At 39.5% G+C, this 25,241-nt stretch overlaps 1 protein-coding gene across 1 annotated transcript; it reads left to right on the top strand.

The window, feature by feature from the left end:
• The first annotated feature begins 6,006 nt into the window (after positions 1 to 6,006).
• On the top strand, positions 6,007 to 17,752 carry LOC105393321 (esterase E4). Its single transcript, XM_011565055.3, has 4 exons — positions 6,007 to 6,161; positions 14,370 to 14,801; positions 15,730 to 17,006; positions 17,263 to 17,752. The coding sequence occupies exons 2-4, from the start codon at positions 14,436 to 14,438 to the stop codon at positions 17,453 to 17,455; spliced, it is 1,836 nt and encodes a 611-aa protein (XP_011563357.3). The 5' UTR covers positions 6,007 to 6,161; positions 14,370 to 14,435; the 3' UTR covers positions 17,456 to 17,752.
• The last annotated feature ends 7,489 nt before the right edge of the window (positions 17,753 to 25,241 follow it).

Here is a 25,241-nt window from a genome sequence, read left to right as displayed (position 1 = left end):
GGGCAGAGTGGGGCGGGGGGGGGCTCACGCCATCGTAGATTGGATAACATCGATCAACTACCCGACAGCTACTTGAGAATTAGCGAACTACAAGTTACCACTAAACAGTAAACTCACGAGGAGGCTAGAAGGATACAGACCGTTAAGTTTGGAGCTCATCCAAGTTTCAGTTGCATGGATTAAAAGCTTTACACAGGGTGATATTGTTTAGTCACTAACACCATTGATTTCACTGAGAGATTGGAATATGAAGGTTGGGATTAAATTCAGTTGTTAATGGGTATGTGGAAGTGGAAGTGGATTAGAGGCAGCCGCAACCATTTCAATATTAGATTATAAACCCGACTAACCCGTGACTCCGAGTGTCAGATAGCAATTTAGTTATCAGCCTCGGAACAGTCGTTTTTGCCACCGAAATGGGCAAAGCTGAATATTTCCAAAGCTGATTGCTTTTGGCTTCGCACAGTGCAACATATTTTCCATTTGAATATTTTTTCGTTAGGACACCGAGCAACTTTTTGCACGACCGAGAGTGCCGAAACTTGGGTCGGAAAATCGTAAAAAACTTGCGTAACCAAATGAAGGGAAAATCTCTACCTACATTTTTATTATATTCTGTTTAGGAAAGCAATTTATAGCGTAAACAAATGGGTTTACACTTTCACTTTATCAATAAAAAATAGCTGCCACAGGCTGTAATGGTCGGTCAATATTGACCTTGTACGGTTGAACTTTACTGGGTGTATAATCTTATTTTCATGACTTATAATTATGACTGCAGGATTGGAAGTTTCATGTCCATACCTATTATGAAAATTGCCCGTAACTTCGCGATTAGCTAACCTAGCAGTAGTCAAGGACTAGCGAGGAACTAACTCATGTTTAAATTAGATAGCTATCGGTACATTTTTATGGCTACATTTTTATGGGTGTGAAACGGGATATAAAATATCGTCATCTCATCTATATTTTTTATAAGGAAAAGAAACGAAAAAATGTTTTATTGTGAAAACATTGCTTGCAGTTGAAATAATTTTTGTTTCATAAGTTTTTGAGTTCGTTAAATTTTAATAATATACCTACCTACCACTTCCATAAGCGACAATTCTTCAGTAAACTGTACCAAGAGTCCATAAACGAGTATTCAATGCACGTTTAACAATATCAGTTTATTTCAGAATGTAAACTATGTATTCGTTGTAGGTAATTGATACACGGGTAGCGTTATACTTCGTCATTAAACTATTTGCTTTCATGTTTATTTCAATGATTGCCCTCATTAAAATTTAAACTGTTTCAAAATAAGCGCCGTGTGCATTAAACAGAAACATATGTTACATACTTGTAAAACCAATTTCGCTGTCGGTATAAAGATAATAAATTATGAGTATTTTCACTAAAGAGTCATTGAGACTTTTTCCGATAACGCAAGAGTTACAATTACTTTAAACATCACTTTATACCCTCATATCGTATACTTATCTCATATCTTCATACCTACAAAGTTGACAGGTTTTGAAAATTTAAAATAATGAGGGTAAGACAAATTTTAATTTGGGTCAGAAAGACAGGATGAACTTAATACTAATAGTGAAATAGACTGTATTGTATCCCAGTTAACCTTTTGTGACTTCGTGTTGTAAAGAAAGTGATTAGTAATGAAAATGTCATAGCAATAAATACAATATTTGAAAAACATAACTTTAAATAAATTTATAACTTTGTCTAAATCGTAAGATCGTTTAATCTTTTATAAATTATAAGAATGAACAATAGACACTTAGATGAAAAACAAACCACAATATTAGTTGTTAATGACTACAGTAAGGGGCAGGAAAGAAATGAGCTAATTCACTAAATAAATGACTCATTTTGCTGTCGCTGAAAGTATGACCACAAAGAATAACATTTTGTAGAAGGTCTACCACCACAATGTATCATCATCTTCACCACGTCTCATCACGTCCCCACTGCTGGGGCACGGGTCTTTTTCCAATGAAGGAAGTGTTTTTTTTATGTTTTTTCCCATCATGTATAAATAAGAAAAAAGGAGACTCTATATTTTTTTAAATAACTTACTGTGTTGCTCATCAACACAATCCTTATTAATAATAAATAATAATAAATATGTGGGGACATCTCACACACGGCCATCCGACCCCAAGCTAGGCAGAACCTGTGTTATGGGTGTCGGACAGCTGATATATCTACACAAATACATAGATAGATAGATACAAAATATAAATATCAACACCCAAGACCCGAGTACAAATATCTGTCTTTAAACAAATATCTGCCCCAGCCGGGAATCAAACCCGGGACCTTCGGCTCAGTAGTCAGGGCCACTAACCACTACGCCAATCGGTCGTCGGTATTTTAGAAAGTTAGTAACAAACAAAAAAGTATTTACTGCTTTTTGATTTACGATACCATTTTAAATAAAATCAGTATTTACATAAGTACCTACCTATATTTACAGAATGCTGTCAAAGTTGTATATTGCCAACAGTTCTTCTTCCGTCCCTAAGCCACCATTAACCTTACAGTACACTAATTTTGCTATAGCATAAAACAGTTTTTTTTTACTGAGTAATACGGGTAATTAATGAATGTCATTATAATAAAATGATAATATTATCAAAGTCAAAGTCAATTTTTTTTATTCATCGTAATACCTAATATAAAATTTTCTGATGAACGTCAATTTTTACAAACTACTCTCCGTTCGGATAAGGGGGGGCTCTTTCTGTCTAAGGAGAAGAACGGAGGCAAGAAACTCCTGAGCCATCTTTTCAAAAAAAGACTTAAAACTAGTTGGTATACAATACTAAACTTATAAGCTTAATAATAATTATTATAATAATATGAGCAGAGCTAAGTACTTATCACAGCCATGCATTAACGTCCTCTAAGTAATCATCAATTTTATAATAAGCTTTTTTACAGAGTTTCTCTTTAATGTAACACTTAAACTTATTCTCTGGCATTTGAGTAACTTCTGTTGGAAGCTTATTATAAAATCTAATACAGTACTCTAAAAACGATTTATTAACTTTCGCCAGACGCATCGCTGGAAAAGCCAGCTTATGCTTGTTCCTAGTATTAATGTCATGATTACTGCCAATTGTATCAAAAGTTGAAATATTCTTTCGTATTGATTATTTAAAATTTTGTCACATTTCTACCCTAAACTACACTCATGTACAATGAAAAAGTGCCACCAACGCAGCCATTGACGTTCCATATGTCTCTGCAACTTTTTCATGGCTCGTGAGGTGAATGTATAAACCATCTCTACCTACACGCCACGTCTGTACCCTAACTACTCTATGCCGCCGCGAGTGCTCAAACATAATTAGGCTGTGCACCGCTAATGGATCGAAAAACAATCCTTCGGCATCCGCTTTTTCTCCTCGAAGCTAAATAAATGTGTTTTCTGCTGGAGAGAAATTACGTGGCAATTTACCCTCGTTTACGTTGTTACGTTGGAGAAATCACCGGCTTAGGGCGAGGCCCCATTGGTGCGTTGCGTTGTTGCTGCCATACGTTTATATGACATTTCTTTTGGGACGACGAGGCGACACGTCGCAACGCAGCGCATTTCACCAATAGGGTCACACCCTTAGCGTTACTGTCACGGTGGAAAAGTTAATCGTGTTGTTTGTGTAACGCAACGCAATAAATTGTTATTTGGTTTCGAATAAGCCAACTCGTTAATGATTAAATTTGGCGTTACGTCACTATTATCTAAATTATCTAATTAAACGTTAACTGGGTGCACCAAAGTACAGTCATCATTTGCCTCTGTTAGTAAGTATTTAGTTTAAAATTTGAACACATAATTTACGTTTTTGGTTGGTAATGTTCTGATTCGCTGTTGTAAAATATACTCCAATATTACAGACGGGGTTATTAGGCTTGCCTTTTCCGTTTAGGAGTAGGTTTAATTTGGTTATTTTCTGACTGTAACTTTATTTCTTTATTTATTTAACTCTTTATCATTGTTCGTGAGTGTATTATATATACATTCCTCACTTACAACGTTAACATCATCTGTTTGTCGCCGTGTCTTAAAACTGCTACGTTTCAAAAAGAAATATGGCAACAAAAGGTGACAATTCCAAAGCCTGGCTTAGATCTACCGTCTGCGTTTCATAGCCGACACTTTGTAACTCTTGTTAGCGCGACACTAATAATCCAACAACGATAGCTTTGCAACAGAAATTAGTGGCAATACCAAAAAAGTTGATTAGAGTGAAGGCTTTACTCTGTTTTCTTTTTAATCATTCATTCACCGGAAACAAGCTTAATTTAGGGCTACCAATTACATTTAAAAAATAAGTATGTACTTAATTCGTGAAGCGTCCGTAGTCGAGCGGGCCTCAGTGATCGTAACTGATCGCTGAGGTTAAGCAACAACTGACACGGTCAGCCATTGGATGGGTGACCAATTTCAAGTGGTGCTTTTCTGGACGCTTCCGTGCTTCGGACGGCACGTTAAGCCGTGGGTCCCGGTTGCTGCTTCGGCAGCAGTAGTTAAGCCTAGTCAGAGGCCTTCGGGCGGCTTGAAAACATCTGACAGTCGGGTTGCCCACTTACCCGACAACTCTCTCAGCACAAGCTTGCTTGTGTTGGGGTCCACCAACCCGCACTTGGCCAGCGTGGTGGACTAGGCCTAAACCCTTCCTTCATTGGAAGGAGACCCGTGCTCCAGCAGTGGGGACGTAATGGGTCGTGATGACTTAATTCGTAAGAGAACTCATGTAACTGAAAGTGCAAGCTGAAGTGGCAGTGGGCCGGCCATAATTATAGCCGAAGAATAATGACCAGTAGGTCACACGAGTTCTAGAGTAGAGACCACGAACAAGCAAGCAAGGTACCTGGCACGATTGAACGACGAAAAACTGCATCAAAATCAGTTGCGTAGTTCTTTTTTTAAAGATTAGCATATTAAGGGACACATAAAGAGAATTTGTTTTTAGACTATATAGTGATTTTGATTTGGGTATAGGGTGTTAATATGTAAGTATATTTCATAATGTCTAAATATCTATCTATGTATCTGTGTGTACCTAGATATATCAGCTGTTCGATAGGTACCTACTTATATTACAGGCTCTGCCTATTATACATATAGTTTGGGGTCGGGTACTCATGTGTGAGTAAAAAACGATAATATGATGATGTTGACCTGTTGAAAAGTTACTGTGGTCGGACTGTGCCTTCTGTTTGAAATAAGACACACGACCTGCCTCTGTAAGTGACACCCTTTACGGAGGTAGCTACAGATAGTGTCTGAGATCAAGGAAGGCCTAATGGTGAGATTATCCAGCGAAACTGTCTACTTACCGCCAAAAGACGGCTGTTTTGTTTAATGAGACATTTTTTAATACAAATTTTGGTTAAGACGACCGAATGGCGTAGTGGTTAGTGACCCTGACTACTGAGCCGAAGATCCCGGGTTCGATTCCCGGCTGGCACAGATATTTGTTTAAACACAGATATTTGTTATCGGGTCTTAGATGTGCCCGTAAAATGTCAATAGGCCCTCCCCCTATTACATTGGGAATAACATAACACTGGCGAAAAGTGGGTGCAGCAATGCACCTCTGCCTACCCCGCAAGGGAGTACATTAGTACAAGGCGTGAGTTTGTTTTTAGTTTTTTTTTTTGGTTAAATTACCAAGAATTTGTTGTGAACACTCGAGAGCAGTTTCGAAAGCGAGAGTAACCGTTTTATCGTTATTAATGTAAACGGTTTGTTTTCAATACCTACGTAAGATTACATCTTAATGTAGTTTTCCGATACGGAAATTTTAGTTAAAAATATTTTTATCTTACCTAAAATTTCCTATTACAACAAGTATTTACTAGACTCTACCCTCAGAATTATCCCAGATCTGTTTACTTATTCCAAGATTATAGTTCACAAACAAGTAATTAATAAAACATTAGTCTAGTTTCGTCAATTCGTGTGAAGTAAAATGGACCATAACTTAATGGCTTAGAGAATTAAATAGCCAAAAAAAATATTCACACGAAAAAAAGAGTAGGTATTGATAAAGCAATAAAACGATACGGTATTGATATCAGTCGATCAGTTCACGCTATGTTGATAAGATGTGCAAACTGTGTTCGTGATGACAAGTGATCTAGTTGCAGTGAGTTTTTTATTCCATCTTATTGATCAATTGATTGATTTCAAGTGGTTCTTTTCTGGACGCTACCGTGGTTCGGACGGCACGTTAAGCTGTGGGTCCCGGTTGCTGCTTCGGCAGCAGTCGCTTGTACACATCTGACAGTCGGGTTGCCCACTTACCGGACAACTCTCTCAGCACAAGCTTGCTTGTGTTGGGGTCCACCAACCCGCACTAGGCCAGCGTAGTGGACTAGGCCTGAACCCTTCCTTCATTGGAAGGAGACCCGTGCCCCAGCAGTGGGGACGTGATGGGTCGTGATGATGATTGATCAATTTACCAGAATCTCGATCTGTGCAAAATTTAATAGTGCAAAATGTTGCACTAGACCACTAACTATGATTTTCTAAATAGAAATATTTGCCTTCCTAAGTACATTGTGTTTGTGAGCTTTGATTAGGTTTAGCTGCAATCATAGATTAGGGTAAACAGGTATATTTTGAAATTTTCATAACAATCGGACTGAAAATATATAATAATATATACCTAGGTGTCAAAGTAGACGCTCGCAGATTGAAGAAACAATAATTTTGTTATATGGAAGTGTTGTTGCAATTGCTGCAAAATAGCTGAAAGGGTCAAACTATTTATATAATACGTACAGTAAGTAATAAGATATATGCATAGCTGTACATACACAAACCAATACATAATTATGTTCCACTTTAGGATTCTATTATATTTGTGCGGGAGATGCCTTAGTTTGACCTTGCCAAGCTTATTTACTACTGGACCGGTTTGCAAGTAGATACCTGCGTAAAAAAACAAGTAAATACTTGCTAATAACATAAACTAACTAACATAAACACAGAAAAAATATCATAAACACTGTAATAAATACAATAATTAGAATGGAATATTATCCATCAACCCGCACTGGGTGGACTGGGCCTGAAACCCTTCCTTCATTGGGAGGAGACCCGTCCCCAGCAGTCAGAACGTGATGGAATTCTATCAGCTGTTTGTCCGCGACAGTTCCTTATTATACATGCTCACGACTGTAATCCCCGAAGGCGTAGTCAGAGGTGACTCGCAAGCGTGTCACCCGCTTCTCGCTGTACATTTGTACTCACGTGATAGGTCGCGAGCCGTATCCCCTTTTTGAATGAGTACAATGCACTGAAGTTGTCGGGTAAGCGGGCAACCCGACTGTCAGATGTTTTCAAGCTGCCCGAAGGCCTCTGACTAGGCTTAACGACTGCTGCCGAAGCAGCAACCGGGACCCACGGCTTAACGTGCCGTCCGAAGCAAGGAAGCGTCCAGAAAAGAACCACTTGAAATCGGTCATCCATCCAATGGCTAACCGTGCCAGTTGTTGTTACCTCAGTGATCGTTCCATATTATCACTCATAAGTTATTACAACATGTACCAATACAGGGTGGTCTGTATTGGTACTTGTTGTAATACGAACGATTACTGGTACCGTCGAGTTTGTTGCAACCTCGGCAAAGTTGATCGTGGAAAATCTAAGAAGTTCTTTTGTTCCGTTGTTCTAAAGTCAACTCCTCTGCAGATCTATACAATATTGACAATCTGGAAGTGGTTTCTGAAAACAATCTATAACTCTGTATATACAATAAAATATGTACGACGCAGTATTTTGTTTATCGCAAGCTCATACAAGTTTTATTGTACTGGACTATTTTTATTATAAACAACGCTAAAGCCCCCAACATTTGACCCTAAAAACTAACTGAAAAGCGGTTTAAATAAATTCAGTAACCACATTCCATACAACCTTAAAATACCTCACCTCGTCACCTCGTGGCTGCAACATAGTCTAGGTAATTTATACATAAACAGCTTATGTAGTTAGGTACATGTCACATATAAAGGTAAATAAAGAATAAACCTAAGTTTGACTGGGTAAACTTAAGTTATTGATTAAAACCATTTTATACATAAGATTTGAAAACATCATTCTTAACGGAAAATATTAAAATTTACGTCCCCCAATCTCCATATTCTGAAAACTATTTTTTATACCTACCAAACATAAAAATCATAGAAACTAAGTGCATATTGTATATTGACTTAATTATATATATCGATATACTTCAATATGTGTAAAAGTACTTATACTAAATTATCTATATATTTTACAAATAAAAAAGATAATAATATAAAATACTTATAATAACATCCTGGCCTGGAAATATTCTACCCTTAATAAACAGGAGTTTATCAAAGGTAGAATATTTCTTTTAGTTCGCTGCCGTCGCCCGGGATGGTTCCGAGGAGGCTGGCAGCGTTCCCTCTCTGTATAGCCAGGCTGATGCGCTGGCTGAGATAGCTGCCAGCCCTCTGGTCCCTTGATACCTCGACCAGGCGCGACGAAAGTTCTTTTACTAATCGTCGCGCTTCGGGTCCCCACGGCCCCAGGGTCTCAACCCCAAACGGCACAAATATGTAGCTGTCAGACAGACCGTTGTATTTGCGCCGTTTGAGGTTTTCTGCAGCAGCCGCCGCCGTGCCCGCCGCCGCGGCACTACCCTGGATGTGGGAGGGGGCCACTGTGTCGGTGCATATTGTATTTTTATTTACCTATGCATGTACACACATGTACAGTCAGCCAAACGGTGAGAAGGTGACAAACCATAGTTCAGCCGTTCAGCTCAAGTGTTTTCCACCAACGATCATTGTCTAAGAATAAAAAAAATATAAATTAAATATTTTTTCTTGCTTTAACCGTAACATACATAAACTACTTATAACATGGGGCGAGCGCGTGACTTGATCAAGCCATATAAAGGATGTTCCGGCTCTCAGATTATGACGTCATCGGCATGTAGTGACTTGCAGCTACAGTGAAATAGCAACATATCACCTCATTCATTATTAAACAGCTGCTGCTGAACCGATTTTAATGAGATTTTTTATTTCTGATCAAGTTACTTTTCTCTAGCTTCTAACGTTAACTGCAGACAAATTAACACTCAAATGGATTAAAAACTATGTATAGTCAAGTTGAATACCTTCGATATTATCATCATCAGGTCATATTCGGCCACTGCTGGACATAGGCCTTTCCCAAGCTTCGGCCTTCATAATCTAGTCGCTACCAACTATCTGTCTAAGGTCGTCAGTCCACGGGGTCTCACGCTACGAATTCCATACTAAAGTGGTAAAAGCGACCATAAAGTTTCCATAGAGAAGAATAAAAATAATCTGAGTGACTTTTACAGTGACGCTGTGAGTCATCTTTCGGCTTTCCACCACTTTTGCAAACACCCAGTACACGGGGTTGCTAGTTCACATTTAGCCTCACTTTCACTCACTAATAATATCTTATTTAGCATATTCCATTCACTTGACTGCATTCTATTTCCGTGCATTGTACTGAGGCGATCGATGGGTGAACGCTAACGACAGGAGGGTTACTCTATACTAATAATAATATAATATGTGGGGACATCTCACACACGGCCAACCGACCCCAAGCTAGGCAGAGCCTGTGTTATGGGTATCGGACAGCTGATATATCTACACACATACATAGATAGATAGATACTAAATATAAATATCAACACCCAAGACCCGAGTACAAATATCTGTATTTATACAAATATCTGCCCCAGCCGGGAATGGAACCCGGGACCTTCGGCATAGCAGTCAGGGTCACTAACCACTACGCCATTCAGCCGTCTAAGACGAAAAATGAACAGCTGTTGGGCCATAGGCACGTTTTAATACAAATATAATAGTTTCGTGGCTTGCGCAGCAGCATCCCGAATTTCAGTATTTTGTCATATAGAGTGACCCCCAGATTTTAAACAACGAACTCTTTTCTGAAAGGGTTTTGACCAATAATAGAATACTTACCTATAATATTATGTAAGTGCCACTACTAGGTAATGATTATTACATCATGACATGGACATGACATAATATGTAGCAAAATTTACATAAGAAGCCCACCCCCAATATAAACAGAACGGAGTGGTCTTATATTCTCTTTTCTACCATCCCTGTATATAGTAAATTTATCGCGGTAAATAATCGTTAACGGTGCGTGTGACAGTTATTTTCCAACGTCGGCTTTTAATAGAAAAAATAAATAAAAAAAAACACTCCGGGTACATTGATTACAATTATTTTAAAAGCGGTATAATTTTTTTGTTTATACATAAAAAATATAGACTGATATTAATAGGGGGCTTGTCGCTCACGTCCGTAGGTACAAACCCTAGTTACCCTACACGTGCCCCCTGGGTGGTGCTAACGAGTGACAACGCCGAATGTCGGGCGGCGGTAAATCGACCCGACCTCCTCTCCTAGCAGAGGCGGCGATCTCCCGCCGTAAAAAAGGAGAATCACCAACACGCCTGCCAAGCGCGGTGATTATGGCAAATACACCTCCTAATGATGGAAAAAACAAAGCCCCGGCCCCCAGTCCCCGGCAGCCCCGCTATCCCGGACTCCGGTAGCGGTCACGGTAACGGCGGGGCAGGGGGTGCGAAGAATCTCCGGCAGAGAGTCGGCTACCAGCCCAACCGACCCTTGCACCTGGCAACATATAACGCACGGACACTGAGGGAAGACGTGAAGATAGAGGAGCTGGAAGAGGAAATCAGCAAGTTAAAATGGGACATTATAGGGCTATCCGAAGTCCGACGAGAGGGAGAGGATACGGAAATTCTCCAGTCCGGAAACTTGCTGTACCATCGGGAGGGCGACCAACTGTCCCAAGGGGGTGTCGGGTTCATCGTCAACAAGTCCCTCGTCAACAACATCGTTGAAATCGGAAGTGTGTCGACACGGGTTGCGTACCTCATCCTGAGAATATCTAAACGATACTCAATGAAGGTCATACAGGTTTACGCACCCACATCTAAGCACACCGATGATGAGGTCGAACTTGCGTATGAAGACGTATCGTCTGCCCTGCGTAAGTTCACTACTCATTTCACGGTGGTGATGGGAGACTTTAACGCGAAACTCGGAAAACAAGAAGGCGGCGAGACGAAAGTGGGGTCACATGGATTTGGAGTCAGGAACCATCGTGGGCAAATGCTGGCTGACTTCTTGGAGAAGGAGGGCCTCTATATGATGAACTCCTTCTACAAGAAGAAGCCACAAAGGAAGTGGACGTGGATTAGCCCCGATGGGAAGACTAAAAACGAGATCGACTTCATATTGACGGATAAGAAGCACATATTCAATGATGTCTCTGTGATCAGTAGGGTTAAGACCGGCAGCGATCACCGACTCGTAAGAGGCACTTTGAATATAAACTGCAAAATAGAACGCTCCCGTCTAATGAAGTCCACGCTCCGTCCTACTCCTGCTCAAATCCAGGATCCCGAAAGCTTTCAGTCTGAGCTTTGCGACCGCCTGATATGTTTAGAGAATTGCGTTACAGTTGACGATTTAAATAATAGGTTTGTGGAAACTGTCCGAGAGGTAGGATCGAAATATTTTTCGTCCCGAACCAACCGAGGACCTCAAAAACTCTCAGATGGGACTCTGAGTCTCATAAGAGAACGGAGAGAAATGAGGTTGCAGTCTTCAGTTGATATGGTCGAATACAGACGTCTAAACAGACAGATCGCCAAAGCAAGACGTTGCGATATGAGACGCTACAATTGCAAGCGCATTCAAGACGCAATAGAGCAAAACAAGGGCTCCAAAGTCTTTGCTAGAGATCGATCTGTTCGGCAGACTCTGTTGACCCAACTGAAGACCGACACTGGCAACACCGTTTCATCAGGGCCCGAAATTCTGGGAGAAATTGAGAGATTCTACGGACAGTTATACACCACAACACAAAACCCTATTACCAGCGGTGCTCACGACAGCCGAGCGCCACTCACCCGACACTATACCGAAGATATTCCGGACGTCAGTCTAGACGAGATTAGTATAGCTCTCAAACAGCTAAAAAACAACAAAGCTCCGGGAGATGATGGAATAACGACAGAACTTCTGAAAGCCGGCGGTAGACCGATTTTAATAGCACTTCGGAGGCTGTTTAATTCCGTCATACTCGAAGGCACAAGCCCGGAGGCATGGAGCAGAAGTGTAGTGACTTTGTTCTTCAAGAAAGGCAACAAAGCCCTATTGAAAAATTATAGACCCATTGCACTTCTGAGCCATGTGTACAAGCTGTTTTCGAGAGTTATTACGAATCGTCTCGAGCAAAGACTCGACGACTTCCAGCCACCCGAACAAGCCGGGTTCCGAAAAGGCTATAGTACCATAGATCACATACACACGCTTCGGCAGGTTATACAGAAGACCGAGGAGTATAATCTACCTTTATGTCTAGCGTTTGTGGACTATGAGAAAGCCTTTGATTCTCTTGAGCTCTGGGCGATGCTTCAATCCCTTCAGCGGTGCCATATAGACTATCGCTATATCCAGGTGTTGAGATGTATGTACAATGCTGCCACAATGTCAGTTCGATTACACGAACATAGCACAAAACCGATCCAGTTGCAAAGGGTCGTGAGACAGGGAGATGTTATTTCTCCGAAACTGTTCACCTGTGCACTGGAAGATGTTTTTAAGCTTGTAGAGTGGAAAAGACTGGGCATTAACGTCAATGGCGAATATATCTCTCATCTACGATTTGCTGATGACATAGTTATTATGGCGGAAACGCTGGAGGAGTTAGGCGAAATGCTCACAGACCTCAATGATGCCTCTAAACAAGTTGGGCTGAAAATGAACATGGACAAGACAAAGGTCATGTCGAACGAACATGTTTCATCATCGCCCGTAACTGTAGGAGGTGTCACCATCGAAGTTGTTGATCAGTATCCCTACCTAGGACAAGTGATCCGATTAGGAAAATCCAACTTCGATAAAGAGGTAGCTCGTAGAATCCAACTCGGATGGGCAGCGTTCGGGAAATTACGACACATCTTCACTGAAAACATACCTCAGTGTCTGAAAACAAAAGTTTTCAATCAGTGCGTGTTGCCAGTGATGACTTACGGAGCCGAGACGTGGTGCTTCACCAAAGGGCTTATCCACAAGCTCAGAGTTGCTCAGCGTGCTATGGAAAGGGCTATGTTAGGCGTGTCCCTGCGAGATAGGATTCGTAATGAAGAAATCCGCAGGAGAACTAAAGTTACCGACATAGCCAAAAGGATTAGCACGCTGAAGTGGCAATGGGCTGGCCACGTAGCCCGCAGAGCCGACGACCGCTGGAGTAGAAAGGTTCTGGAGTGGAGACCCCGTGTCGGCAAACGGCGTGTCGGTCGCCCCCCAACCCGTTGGTCTGATGATCTGCGGAAGGTAGCGGGAAGCCGCTGGATGCAGATGGCGGGTGACCGTTTGGGGTGGCGATCGTTAGGAGAGGCCTATGTCCAACAGTGGACTACGGAAGGCTGAGAGAGAGAGAGAGAGAGATATTAATGATACATATTTATTATCCTTGGGGACTCGAGATGGAGAGGGAGTCTCGACAAAGATATCAAAATAAGCATACCGTAAAAATACCTACATACTTATCTATAGATTTACTCGCGCAGAAAATCAAAAAGTTGTATTTTACGACATTATGACACATACCTATACCTAGCTATAAATGAAAAATTTGTGCTTTTTCATTTGGTAGCACTATGGTATACTTCGGTAAGTTGTCCACAGTGGTAGTCGCCGTATCTCCCCTTCAACTTGTCTGGACATACGCCAAGACGTCCGATTTATCTGCACATTTCTGTTCAGCCAGCGACTTTACTACATTCTTAACTCTATGGGACCTGGAACGTAATAAAAGAATAGAATTACCTTCATTGCAGTAGTTTAAAAAGACATAAGACAGACACACATGTTTACATGGGTGATAGGTTGGTTGAGAGTAGTTGAGATACAAGGGGACATTTACATGATGTACACAGGTTTCTCGAGAGACCCGTGAAACGTACTTCGTTCCATCTCAGAATTGAATAGAATAATTAATTGTGACATAAAACGACTAGCATAAGATAAATCCCTTGCAAGGAAGGCAAATTACCTTCGTTCGGGATCTAAAAGATGGTATAAATTACTATTGTATATATTATATAGTATACTATTATACAACACGCACAATAGCGTCTAGTCTAACTAAATCATGTATTTATTATCACTAACAAAAATAGACTAGTTTTGAACACGGGCCAATAATTAGGGCATCACGCTCACACTCGTAACATTTCACTAAAACTGCATTTTGTTCACAGCCTCGACAGTGCAGTGCGATGTAAATAACAAATAAATACAAGAACATTACCAGACTGTTTAACAAAATGAAGTGTTCATTGAAATTGAAAGTGTGCATTCTTGTCATCTATACTGTTTTAAGTATAGATGGACTTGCAGAGGTTCAAACTGAAGCGGCAAGAGCAAAAAACATTTTAGTGACACGTGTTCCGTCAGATTTAAACGTGAACATAGAAACTATATCTTCAAAAGATGTAATGAAAGATGTGACAAACTCCACGAAACATACCAAAAAGCCTGGAGATAAGGTTAAAGATATGGGTAAAGATGAGTACAGAATAATAGACACAGATAAAGGGAAGGTGAGGGGACATGTGGCTGATGATGGGAACTACTTCGCGTATCTTGGGATTCCGTATGCTGCACCGCCAGTAGGGGTCAATAGGTTTAAGGTAAGAATATTTTTACAACCTCACCTATATCTCATAAGAGATCTTAGATACAATCACGATAAATTCCAGTGACATAATGGAACGACAATGTCAGATGGAACTTTTTCATTGCTCATGATTGTGTGACACCGAGTCCGCATTGTGGTTGAGGCGCTATGGTTAAATACGTTCTTTTAGTTCAAAGTGCTGATTTTGCAATCGTCAGATAACGATGTGAAATATCTATTTTAAACAATATCCTCTGATAACTTCATATTAGGTATTATATATCTGAATATTAAATAATGTTACCAATGTTACCATATAAGTAGGTAAGTATTATTTTTGATAAAAAATATATAAGGTACCTATACGAATTTATGTCGATAATACTATTTTTAATCCTTCCTTCAAAGTGTAACCCACACTTTTGTAAGTCATCAAAAGCTATTACGTATATAAGCATCGCCCTTCAATCAACTGCTATTATACGCCTATCTTCTGAGACATGATTAGCTTGTGATTACTAATAATAAAAGCCTTTTGAATTGAATAATTTCTGGTTATCCAATATCAACGTCAGTTTTCTATTTCCGAAGCTTTCATTTACTGAATAAGTCATTATGAAGACAAGCTAGTCGCTTGCTAGTAAAGTCAAGGAAAGTTTTAAAAATAACTTTTACCTATACCAATACTGCCAATTCTTCCTTCTACTGATTCATTTAAATAAAGGTTATCTTATGATAACTTTAAATTATATAATCTAAAAAAAGATGAGTAGGAGATTGCAAGTATTTTAGAATTGTACACAATCTACTTAATATAAACTTAAGTCCTTTTCAACAATTCGAAGAAATACGGAGTTGCATTTAATACTTGAACTGTACTAATTATTAGTTTATCAAATGATAAACTGAGTGTTTTACATGTCTACCTTTATGAATTACAGGCCCCACGTCCAGTCAAGCCGTGGAGTACAGTATACGAAGCCAACCACACGGTCGTATGTCCACAAAGAGGAGGAGGGAATGAAGACTGTCTCATACTGAATGTGTTCACACCAGTCCACATTGGACCGGGACGCCTGCCAGTAATGGTCTACATACACGGAGGGTCATTTTTATTTGGTCATGGACCAACAGATGGAGTAGAACCACTTATAGATCATAACATAATTGTAGTAACAATAAATTATCGCCTCGGAGCTCTGGGTTTCCTTTGTTTGGGAACAGAATCGGCACCAGGCAACGCTGGATTGAAAGATCAAGTAACAGCTTTGAAATGGGTTAATAGAAACATTGGTAACTTTGGGGGTGATCCTAATAATGTGACGTTGTACGGGATGAGCGCGGGTGCAGCTGCAGTTGAACTACTTGTTTTGTTTAAGAATAATTCTGATAAAAACCAAAGTTTGTTCCACAAGGCGATAATTGAATCTGGTTCTGCACTAAACGTATGGACCATAGACGAAGATCCGATTGCCACAGCTACTATCATCTATAAGGGAGCTAAAAAGGGTCCAACTTCAAGAAAGGATGTGGACAAAACGTCCGTGCTTGCCGACTTTTATTCAACAGTCTCCGCTGAAAATCTGACAAGATACAGCTTGAATTTCTACAAACATTCCACTGACGGTATGTTTGGGTTTGCGCCCTGCGTGGAGCTGCCGAGTGCGCACAGTGAAGACCAGTTCATGTCTCTGCACCCCCGACACAAGCTCGTAGACCAAGACTACCATAAAGTGGCCATGATGTTCTTCTTCGCTTCACTAGAAGGCCTCTTTCTCAGAAGCCAAGAATTCCACGAAATCGACTACCCAGTTAAAATGATGAGAAAGTTTGAAAACTTTTTGCCAGCAGACCTCATTTTCGACACTCCAGAGACTAAAGCGAAGGTGGCGCAGAATATTAGAAAGTTCTATTTCGGTTCGGAGCCAATCACTTTGAAGGAGATAAATGGGTACTTCAATTACTTTGGGGACGCATTGATTCTGAATGGGTTGCTGGACTCAGTGGAGCAGCATGCCAGGAACAACACAGTCTACCTGATGGAGTTCGAGCACAGAGGCAAGATGGGTTACAGAGACATGTTCTTCGACTTTGTTGAGAAGGCAGGCCACGGTGACGTCATCAAACACGCCATTTTGCTGCGACCCATTGAAGATGCAACTGACAATGTGGCCGTCAACAGAGTCTCAACTATCATAAGCAATTTTGTGAAGTTTGGGTAAGTTGCATAATGCATATTTAAAGGTATAATTTCAGGATATTCTTAAGGTATTGCTGTCCAAAAGATTACATTATAACTTAAGTTTTGTAAAGATTGTCCATGAAATTATATACATATTTACAAAGTTGGTTGGTCAATGTAAAAATAATGTATATGGAAGGGCCTCGACGAGTCTTAAGAGAAAATGAAAATAATACACACATTTGTCCATAACAGCAAGTATTTTCTAAACACAATAATTTATTGTCCACAGAAACCCAACTCCCAGTAAATCTGAAGTTTTGCCACTCGAGTGGCCGTCAGTACAGGCAGACAACATGACGTACCTGAAGCTAGGCAGCGACTTCCAACTCTTGGAGCAGCCATACGTGAAGCGAATGCTGTTCTGGCACCAGATTTATAAAACTTACGGGCGGGCTCAGATCGATCCTCTGCCGTGGCCGTAGAACAATGCGGACTCGAGTGTACCTATTCTCTACTCAGTGGCAGTGGCCATAATTCTGTGAGTTTCAAATTGTGTGAGTTTAAAAACCTGGAGGTCACTCTCTAAATCGACGAGCGAACAAGAATTGTCACAGAATCGGGACGCTTAATACGAGAAGACTTAATTCCACGGTCAAAATTGAGATATGGTACTGTACTGTACTGTACTGGTACTGTACTGTACTGTATGGTACTTTAATGGGTTTCGTTATCGTTTTGTGTAAGAAGATTAAGCTATTTTGATATACAGTGATTTATTATAACGCACTCTGTTTCTTATATTTTATACATGAAATCCAATTTAGGTCATAAATAATACACTCGCGGGCAATGAACAAGTTTCAGTGACATAGCACAAATAACACCTAAACGGAAATCTGTAATTTTGAAGTAAGTATGTACCTACATTGTAATAACAGCCCACCAGAATATTACCAACTACTTTATATAAATCCATATTGAATTAAGTGTTTTAATATTGGGGCTATTTGGTGTCGGCATTTTGTGAGTGCCACTTTCTCATTGCTCGTAGTAATTTGCGTATCAATCAATTAAATCATAACAACACTGAATTTCAAAAACAAAACAAAAGCCAGTAAGTAAATAAAACATTGAATCGAGGTAAAAGTAACATTGTATTTTGTAAGAAGCCGAGACATTTTCTTTTGCAGATTATTCTGCGTTACAACTCATTTCAGTGTCTAGCTAACTAAAGAACCCAGGGCGTTTACTCTGGCTCGACAAAATACAAATGAACGACATCATCATCATCAGCCTATAGCAGTCCACTGCTGGACGTAGGCCTCTCCCAAAGCATACCACTGGATGCGATCTTTAGCTTTCCGCATCCAATCATAACCAGCCACCTTTCGCAAGTCGTCACCTCATCTAGCTGGAGGGCGTCCCACACTACGTGTGAACACGTGAAGTAATCCGACAGAGAACTTAGCTCACCGAGTTAGTAAGCTTAAGTGGCAGTGGGCTGGTCACATCTGTCGAAGAACCGATGACCGATGGGGTAATCGTGTTCTGGAATGGAATGAACGACAGCTGTGATGCAAATAAATTGAAGGTAAGCGTCCACGGCATCGTACGCAAGAGACGCATCGCATTCAGTATTCTTTGTACAGAAATTCACGCTAGTGCGTCTTAATCTCCATTACCGACGCCGTTTCTCCATAGATTTAGGACAATCCGTTTGATGTCGTACGATACCGATAGGGTGGGACGCCTACCTTAACACTGCAGCCATTACAAGATTCGAAACCTCCGTTTACGTTGCGTATCGTCAACTGTCACTGTCAAAATGTAAGGCAAATTTGTTAGTTCCAAAAGTGACATTTATTTTTTCATGTTAGGTGGAAATTCACCAAACGCTAAAATTTGATTTAAATACTATTTTATATACGTTTAGCGTTTGGTAACCCTTATATAGTGTAGTTTCGAAAATAGTATCTAATCCTGTGATCGCACCTCGCAACAAAATAGAGTCGTGGTTAACGTATCAGCGCTGAGAAACTTAAACTTAGTTTTTCATAAGTCAGAGTAACGCCCCTGTGCCTCGGGAATACGGAGCAGCTATTTCGCCGGCGACGTGGCTGGAATAAACTACGCCAATATCATGTAATAAGTCCGCCTCCTGATCCTATTTGAAGAGTATCTAAGTCCTCGTTCTAGAAGCTAATTTAAAAAGCGCCAAAAACTTCTGGATGGAATTGAATTAACTTCTATATTCTAGGTTATTGGTCTTTGGCGCTAGGTTCTATAAATTGGAATTGAAAAAATGAAAATCATAACGTATTTTAATTGGATATAGGTAAATATTTGATTTCCGACTAGGAAAAACAACAGACGATCACACAATCACATCAGACGGTCTAGTACAGGTTTGATAGTTTGCCGAAAACTATAAAAGTTTACGTTTTCTCGCATACAAAGTGGCGCCTCTAGCGGAAACTGTCATGAAACTTTAGACAGATAATGTATGCAGGTGACAGAAGAAAACCAAAACTTTTTTCGTTTTCGTAAATTGAAATACCCGTACTAGAGGGTCGATTTTTAAACTCCCGACGAATAATAGTTTCTATACTGATTTTAGTATTCTTTTCTTTTGTCTGGAACACTCTTTTCATCAAGTACTGAAAAGCCAATACATTACGTAAACACCCAGAAACTTTAAATTCTCAACACAGCTAAACATTTTACATGTGAAGAAACCATTTATCTCGACTTCACTGAACATAAAGGATCACGTCCAAACAAACCTGCTTTAGTGCAGCAGTCGATGGGCGTAAGGCGCTCCGCTCACTGCACGAGAGTCGAAGCGTTCCCATGTTTTCTACAGAATGTTGCATAAAGGGTAAGCATACTAAGCCGAAAGGGGGTGACTCAGGGGGTCATTATGAACAACATTTGTTCTAAAAAAAACGTTCTCCAACAAAGTTTCTATGGAAAAGGAATTATTATTTCGTGAATTTCCAAAACTTGTAGGACAAAAGTTGTTCAGAATGACCCCCTGAGTCACCCCCTTTCGGCTTAGTATACCATTTTTGCAACACCCTGTATATGCGAGCCCAAAGCGATGCTGAAAAAGTCGAGGCGGAGTCGCGGCGCGGGCGAGGTGCAGGTGATGCCAACACAAAATGGCCCCAAAATTTTAACACATTACCTACCTATTTACTTTTTTAATTGGTAATAAATAATATTATGAGCTGTTGAATGTACTTCAATATTGCAGACAGCTTCATTGCGTCCTTTACCGTTTATTAAGGAGATGACTAAGTAGGTAGTACTTAATTTATTGCTAGGTCTCTGGAATTTTTTTATTTCTCCTGTAAGAACTTATAGTAGGATGTCGGCCGACATCATAAAACTGCATTTGTCTCTCTCTTGAACGCATATAACATCCAGCATGTCCAAAAACATGTAGCAACCAACTTTCCACAGAAGTTACACCAGCACACGCCCCATCAGACGACGAATACTGCGAGTCCTGCCAAACTATATCTACAACACCAACCCATTCCCGTAATGCAATTTGATCCGTACCACTTAAGATATACCGATGATATTAAAAGCAGGGGTTACATTAGCAGTTTTCCAGTATACCATAGACATAAATGACTTTAGATGCCGCGTGTAAAAGGTTGAACAAAATGTTCTACTTTTGGATGGTATATTTAGTTCCGTACAGCTATCATTATCAGTGTCAAAAATAATAATTCCTATGTAAATTTCGGAACGCGCGGTTTTCATAAAAATGAGTGCATTTGTGGCATCTAGTGTCATATATGTCTGTGCAGTATACCTTGTTAGGTTGTGTGTACTGAGAACATTTTGGAGGTTCGCCAATAAATGTAAGTATACGGTGGAGACGCCATCATATCTCTGCGAGTTATTGTCCGGTGCTGTCTAGATGTGGAGGAAGGAAGTGTTCGCTGTATAAGAGCTATCAGGGATATTAGTAAGTATGATTTATAATACTTACCTTCGGCCTTCGGGCGGCTTGAAAACATCTGACAGTCGGATTGCACACTTACCCGACAACTCTCTCATCACAAGCTTGCTTGTGTTGGGGTCCACCAACCCGCACTAGGCTAGCGTGGTGGAATAGGCCTAAACCCTTTCTTCATTGGAAGGAGACCCGTGCCCCAGCAGTGGGGACGTCATGGGTCGTGATGATAATACTTACATCAATTATTAAAATGTGCCTAAGTACATATTTATTCGTTAAGAAAAAAATATTGACACTCGGTTTACTTACAGCTGTTAATTAAACATTAACTTTGGTATGTGTTTGAATGAGTAATGGAGAGCCAGTCTCTCAACAAGACACCCTGTCTGTATTACAACCGCCTTCTGACATCTGACATGAATCGAATCTCCATTTCTGTGATAATGATGCAGTGGTCCCACCGTCGGCGATGAACGAGAAGCGAGTCGAACTAAAATTATAGTCTACTAGCTGTTCCCGCAAGCTTCGCTTTGCCTTAAAAAGTTTTCCCGAGGGAATTCCGGGATAAAAAGTACCCTATGTTCTTTCCTAGGGTCTAGACCGCATGTATACCAAATTTCATTCAAATCCGTTCAGTAATTTTGGCCTGAAAGAGTGACAAACAGACAGACACAGTCACTTTCGCATTTATAATAGTAGTTAGGTTTTTTGTAACAAACGAGTACTGAAACTTTTACTGCGTTGATATTGGTCCACGTAATCAACATAAAGTGTTGGCCCCGCCTCTAACAATAACCCACCTTACTCTGTCAATATCGTAAATATGCGATAGCGACATAGGTACTTAGTACTCGTTTGTTAAAAAAAACTATGGAATGGAGTTTGCGAGCTCAATTTAGGCGTAAAGTCGCTCAGCGGGCAATGAAAAGATCTATAGCTCGGGGGTTCGCTGAAGTACCACGCCAGAAATGGGGTAATCGATAATAGAACTCAAATAACCGACAAAGTTCTGTGTACTGGCCATATCTGCCGAAGAACCGATGACCGGTGGGTAAACGAATTCTTGAGTGGAGACCACGAGCCGGCCGGGCCCGAAACACCACGACTCATATAATATGGTCAGCCATTCTTTTGTTTACACGGAATGTATATCATCTTTTTTACTATTCTTAATCGAGATAATAACGGAGTTATTTATTCGCTCTCCCTGTAGGTAGGACAACTACCTAAAAAGGGGGGGAAGAGGAAATCATTAAACGCTCGGCGTTGTCAACGCGACGGCGGCGGCGGCAGCGGCGGCGGCGGCGGTATTAATTATACTTACTTGTCAATCATGATCATGGAATGAACTGAACAGAATCATGGTTAATTAGGCCCTAATTACCCGCATGAATGTCATCTTACATCTTAAGTAACTTCTAATCCTTTATTAATACTACCTATCTATACATTTTTGCTAAGAGTATCTTTCTATCTTTTTTTGAGTACCAACTCACAAACTTTCTGTGAAAAATATAGGTCTGTATCTGGAGGAAAACAAGGTGCCTTAGTTGCCTTAGTTAGTTACGATGTTGGCTGTCTTTACTCAAAATAGACATTACTCTATTAGATAATATAAATATATTTATCTAACTATCCGTGTTTTCGCAAAATCACCAGGTAGTATTTTTGCTAAACTTCGATTTTTAAATAATCCTACAACACATACAACAATTTGTTCAACTCCGCTCCACGCTCGTATATTTTAAGTGCGTTTTATCTGTCGTATATTTTAAAGTGTGTTTTATTAGTGAAATGCAGCTCTCTCTAGCCAACGACTGAGTATCCTTACTAATATTATAAATGCGAAAGTAACTGTGTCTGTCTGTCTGTCTGTCTGTCTGTCTGTCTGTCTGTCTGTCTGTCTGTTACTCTTTCACGCCAAAACTACTGAACGGATTTGGATGAAATTTGGTATGCATATGGTCTAGACCCTGAGAAAGAACATAGGCTACTTTTTATCCCGGAATTCCCACGGGAAAACTTTTTAAGGCGAAGCGAAGCTCGCGGGCAACAGCTAGTAAACAATGAAGCACACACTACAATGTATTCTCTTGTTTCAACCACATTACATGTTTCTACTCGGGTTTCAAGTATGTTTCCTACTGAGTTATGTAGCTTTATGGTTTTCTAAATGATCGTTTCTCTTTTCTTTGATAATTCTGTAGAATTTCAACAAGTCCTACCTATATGCTAAAATTATAATAATTTTTCAATCGCGACTTGTTGTTAGTCATAAAATCGAGATGTGTCACGCAATAGTTACTGGGAATGTAGGTATCGAACAGCTGATATATCTAGGTACACACAGATACATAGATAGATGTTTAGACATTATGAAATATACTTACATATTAACACCCTATACCCAAATCAAAATCACTACATAGTCTAAAAACAAAGTCTCTTTATGTGTCCCTTAATATGCTTATCTTTAAAAAAAGAACTACGCAACTGATTTTGATGCAGTTTTTCGTCGTTCAATCGTGCCAGGTAGGTACTCTATAAATCGACGAACGAACGAACGAGAGTGGTCAGGCAATCGGCACGGTTATAAAATTGTACATCAACAGTTGATGTAATCTATGTTTACATTTATTTTACTTTTACTTTACAACACTAGAATAAGATTGTTAGGTACTAATAATATACGCTATGTGCCAAAATGACTAAAAATGTATAAATGTTTTATTATGATTCTGTGTATTTAGGTACTTATACTGTATGTGTATAATATATCCCTCTTCTACACGGTAGCTAACCCAACAATATTCACAGTAAAGTAGCGGTGGCGTCCCGCGGTCAGGACTGAATAATAGATCCCGCCTATTAACACCTTGTCCGACGCATTACCTTCAATGTTTAATGGCAGTTTCACGGTGCTATACACCACCGCCTTTTTGTAGGACATAATATATAATCGGGGTATCTATCATTCTTCTAATTTACCTTCATTATCTATCATCACTAGGGAGCCATGAAAAAAGTTCCACTCTCAAAATGCCGGCACAAATTAAAAAAAAAATTTAAAACATTTAATAAAAAATTTAAAATTTAACACAGTATTTTTGTTGGTAATATCTGATGCGCTGTAGGTTTGATTGATAAAAATCAGGGCAAGCCAGTGCTGTTCCAAAACTGTACATTATGCTTCAAATAATTTTATCTCATTCAAACAGAAAATACCACAAGCAATCAGTTTTAAAATATGATTGTAATGCGATAAATAACATCATTTTGTTTGTGAATAAAACCATTTAAATTCACAAAATTATTCGCAACCAACACGTCGCGTGCTGCGGTGGACAGCTGCCTACTTTTGAGTTTTACTTTAAATTTAGTTCGTAAAAATAAAATAAAACTGCAACAACTTGCTGAAAAGTCTCGAAAAATCGGAAGTACGGTACGGATAGAATTTCTTAAGTGCAGAGAATATTTTGGTTGATTACTTAAGTAGTTATTGTTAGTTTTAGTACGGTATTGAAAAGACAATCATACCTTTTATTATTTAGCTGCTAATAAAATAGCACCGAATTACTTAAAAATACTAGCTTAATGACGCAGTTTGCAATAGGTATTAATTAAGTATATTTAACAGCGCATCAGAATATTACCAATTAAAAACTTAAATAATTTAATCAATCTCAGTGAGATATCCTTATTCAACATAGGCTCTGCCTATTTTGGGGTCGGATTGTCGTGTGTGAGATTTCCCCACATAACAATATTGTTATTCTTGCGACCACTTATCTACATTATTCGTTTCAACAGTACTCCTCGCACATTATAAAAATGTTAAAGTGTTTTCTGCCGACCGCAGCGGTAGCATGGAAACGTTGATATATTCATAACATAACGAGTAAATAATTTGATTTTAATATATTCCTGTTGCACTAAATCTTATTTTCATTTCCTTTTCTCGCTAAACTGGGTATGGGATGGGATATACTTTTCAAATTAAAAATGTTCTTACTTTTTGTTTAAAAAATATCCTACCTACTGACGGAAACAAAATATTGATATGAGAAAGTATACCATTAATCATTGAATTGTATATTCATTTTCATTGTGTATTGTTTGCCTCTGTCTAGCGATAGGGGAATGAAATGTATTTTGTCAGCATCTGATTCTGAATATTTCATTTTGTTTTTATATGAAATATGCTGTCATATATTCGATAGGAATATTAAATATTTGAGTTATTATTTAAAACTTCAGTTATCAGGCATTTAAAAGTCAGTAAAAAAATGTGTTTT

The sequence above is a fragment of the Plutella xylostella genome, chromosome 25, assembly GCF_932276165.1.
Source record: "Plutella xylostella chromosome 25, ilPluXylo3.1, whole genome shotgun sequence".
In the NCBI taxonomy this organism is placed as follows: domain Eukaryota; kingdom Metazoa; phylum Arthropoda; class Insecta; order Lepidoptera; family Plutellidae; genus Plutella; species Plutella xylostella.
Note: the sequence above shows the minus strand (reverse complement) of the source record. Positions and strands in the feature narration are given on the sequence as shown.

Excerpts from the sequence above, each read along its gene's own strand:
- LOC105393321 (XM_011565055.3), top strand. The coding sequence starts at position 14,436 with ATGAAGTGTTCATTGAAATTGAAAGTGTGCATTCTTGTCATCTATACT. Across the intron at positions 14,802-15,729 it reads TAGGGGTCAATAGGTTTAAG|GCCCCACGTCCAGTCAAGCC; the intron begins GTAAGAATATTT and ends TATGAATTACAG. Across the intron at positions 17,007-17,262 it reads AGCAATTTTGTGAAGTTTGG|AAACCCAACTCCCAGTAAAT; the intron begins GTAAGTTGCATA and ends TATTGTCCACAG.